General features: G+C 41.5%; 1 gene segment (V, D, J or C); it reads right to left on the bottom strand.

Moving 5' to 3' along the window:
- Positions 1-245: 245 nt before the first annotated feature.
- Positions 246-772, bottom strand: LOC118576264. The segment is given in 2 exon segments: positions 246-547; positions 721-772. Coding segments are annotated over 2 exon segments (354 nt in total).
- Positions 773-2209: the final 1437 nt, after the last annotated feature.

Below are 2209 nucleotides of genomic sequence, written 5' to 3'. Positions count from 1 at the left end.
AGATTTATCCTTGTTTTTTGACATTCATCACATGTTATAGAATTCTTTTTTCATTTTTCTTGAACATTTATCTTTCTACCAGTCAGTATCATATCAACTGAATTTAAGTGTGAACTTCTACAACAGCATAGTTCTGTTTCCTCACATTTTCTTTGTAATTGGTGGAGATATGATGAAGCTGTGCAAATGCTGCTGCAGAGTCTCCCTGTGGAGCTGCATACACAGGTGCAGTTTGGAGTCAGACTTCAGGCTTGCTGGGAGCACTGTGCATCAGCAGCACAGAAGTAGATGCCTGAGTCCTCCAGCTGGGCATCCCTGATGTGCAGGGTGCTGTAGCGCTCCTTGTAGTCGAATGTTGACTTTAACCTCCCATTCTCCTTTGTTCCTGGAGCCAGGTAAAAAAGATTGATGAAGCTGCCCCTGGGATTCTGTCGGAACCATTGCACACTTCTCATGGTGGTAGAGAAATTGCATCTCAGAGCAGAACTGGTTCCCTCATGGAGACTCAGGGCTGAAGGACTCTGCTCCACCTCAACTCCTCTCACCCCTGTTGGGAAACAAAAGCAAACCAGAATGAGTGAGGGGTCTTCACCTACACCTGTCTAATATCCCAGGAGACCCCATGAGGATGACTGCACAGGAGCTTTGGGTTGGCTCATTCCCCCCAACCACTGACATTTCTGGAGAATCCCTAAAGCAGCTTAGATGAGCACAACTCACAGCAAATCCACAGCCACAGAATCCCCAGCACAGCTCCCAGTTTCCTCTCCATGACTCCCGTCCAGTTGCTGGGGTGTCTTCTCTCCAGCTATGACTGTATTAAATTTTGTACCCAGATACACTTGTGCTTACACAGAACAGGTTCTCTCTGAATCACCTAGCTTCCTCTTTCATCTGAACAAGAAACCCCACCCACCTCTACCTCATGACCCTACAGGCAATTGCTCCACAACTGTGGAAGACAATCGATGTAGAGCCCAGGACACTGTATTTCTAATGTAACATTTCATATAAGGGGAGTTTGGGGAAAAATAAGTGAGGGAGGGGAATTCATAAACGCAGAATACTGTTGTGAACACTGATGGCTCCAGTGGGTTAGAAGAGGCTTGCAGAATCCTAGCAAGATTTTTTGACTTTTTTCTGTCTTGGAATTTTTTTCATACAATATATTCTGATCATTGTCTCCTCTCCTCTGTCACCTCCAAGAACTTCCAAACACCTTCTCACCCACCCAACTCCATGCTCTTTCTTTTTCTCTCTCTTCAGAAACCAAAGAGGCAAACAAACAAAACCCAAACAAAGCAGAATTAAAAAAAAAGAAGAAGAAACTCACCCCCACACAGAAAATCTCATAAAAACATAAAATGCATACAAACAAGACAAAAGACCAATAAGACAAAAAAAAAATGCTCAGACTAAGCAATGTGAGACAATAACATCATTGGATTCATTCTGTGTTGGCCATCTATGGTTGGCCTTCTGTGTGATCAATCAACCCAACATGAAAGTTTCTGGCAGAACATTTAAATTAGAGTATTTTGGCAAATCAGCATGCAAGGCACTCTACAGAAGTTCTTGCAATTAAGATCATCATGTATATTGAAAGTTCCCAACAGAGTTTTGTTGGGTATAAGAAAAATAAGACATGACCCCCCATGTTTCACCCTCATTCATTTCCCATCTCTTGGCTTCTGCCCAGATATTTCACTCTGCTGTGCAGGAAAACACAGCTTATGCAGATCAGGCTGTGAATACCTACTCAAGTCCCGTGAGGTCCCCTGCCTTCCATTCTTTCATACCTATATTTCCCAGTTGTTTTCTTCTCAAGTAGTTATGTATGTATATGTATTATACATATATAGAATATGATTTAAAGGTTATTGGAATAATTTCTATTTCTTTTAATTTTGGAAATTTTGAACATGAAACCAAAAAAGAGCAGTGGAGATGATTTCTCTTAAATGACCATCCAAATAATACCCAGTGAGATTCTATTTTGCTTACATCTGTTCAGAGAATTGTTCTTAAAATGGATTTATAGACACATAAGATCTAATAAACAGGCAATAGACAGCTATGGTTTTATGTAGAATGACTGAGAGCTAAGATCGGTGAACTCCACATCATCACCCCTACTCCTCACTTTGCGGGTAGTTGCCTTATGTATCTTCTCAGCTCTTCAAACCTCTGGGCACCTTAAGAAACAGTA

The sequence above is a fragment of the Onychomys torridus genome, unplaced genomic scaffold (assembly GCF_903995425.1).
Source record: "Onychomys torridus unplaced genomic scaffold, mOncTor1.1, whole genome shotgun sequence".
NCBI classification, from domain to species: domain Eukaryota; kingdom Metazoa; phylum Chordata; class Mammalia; order Rodentia; family Cricetidae; genus Onychomys; species Onychomys torridus.
This window is presented reverse-complemented; position numbering and strand designations above follow the sequence as displayed.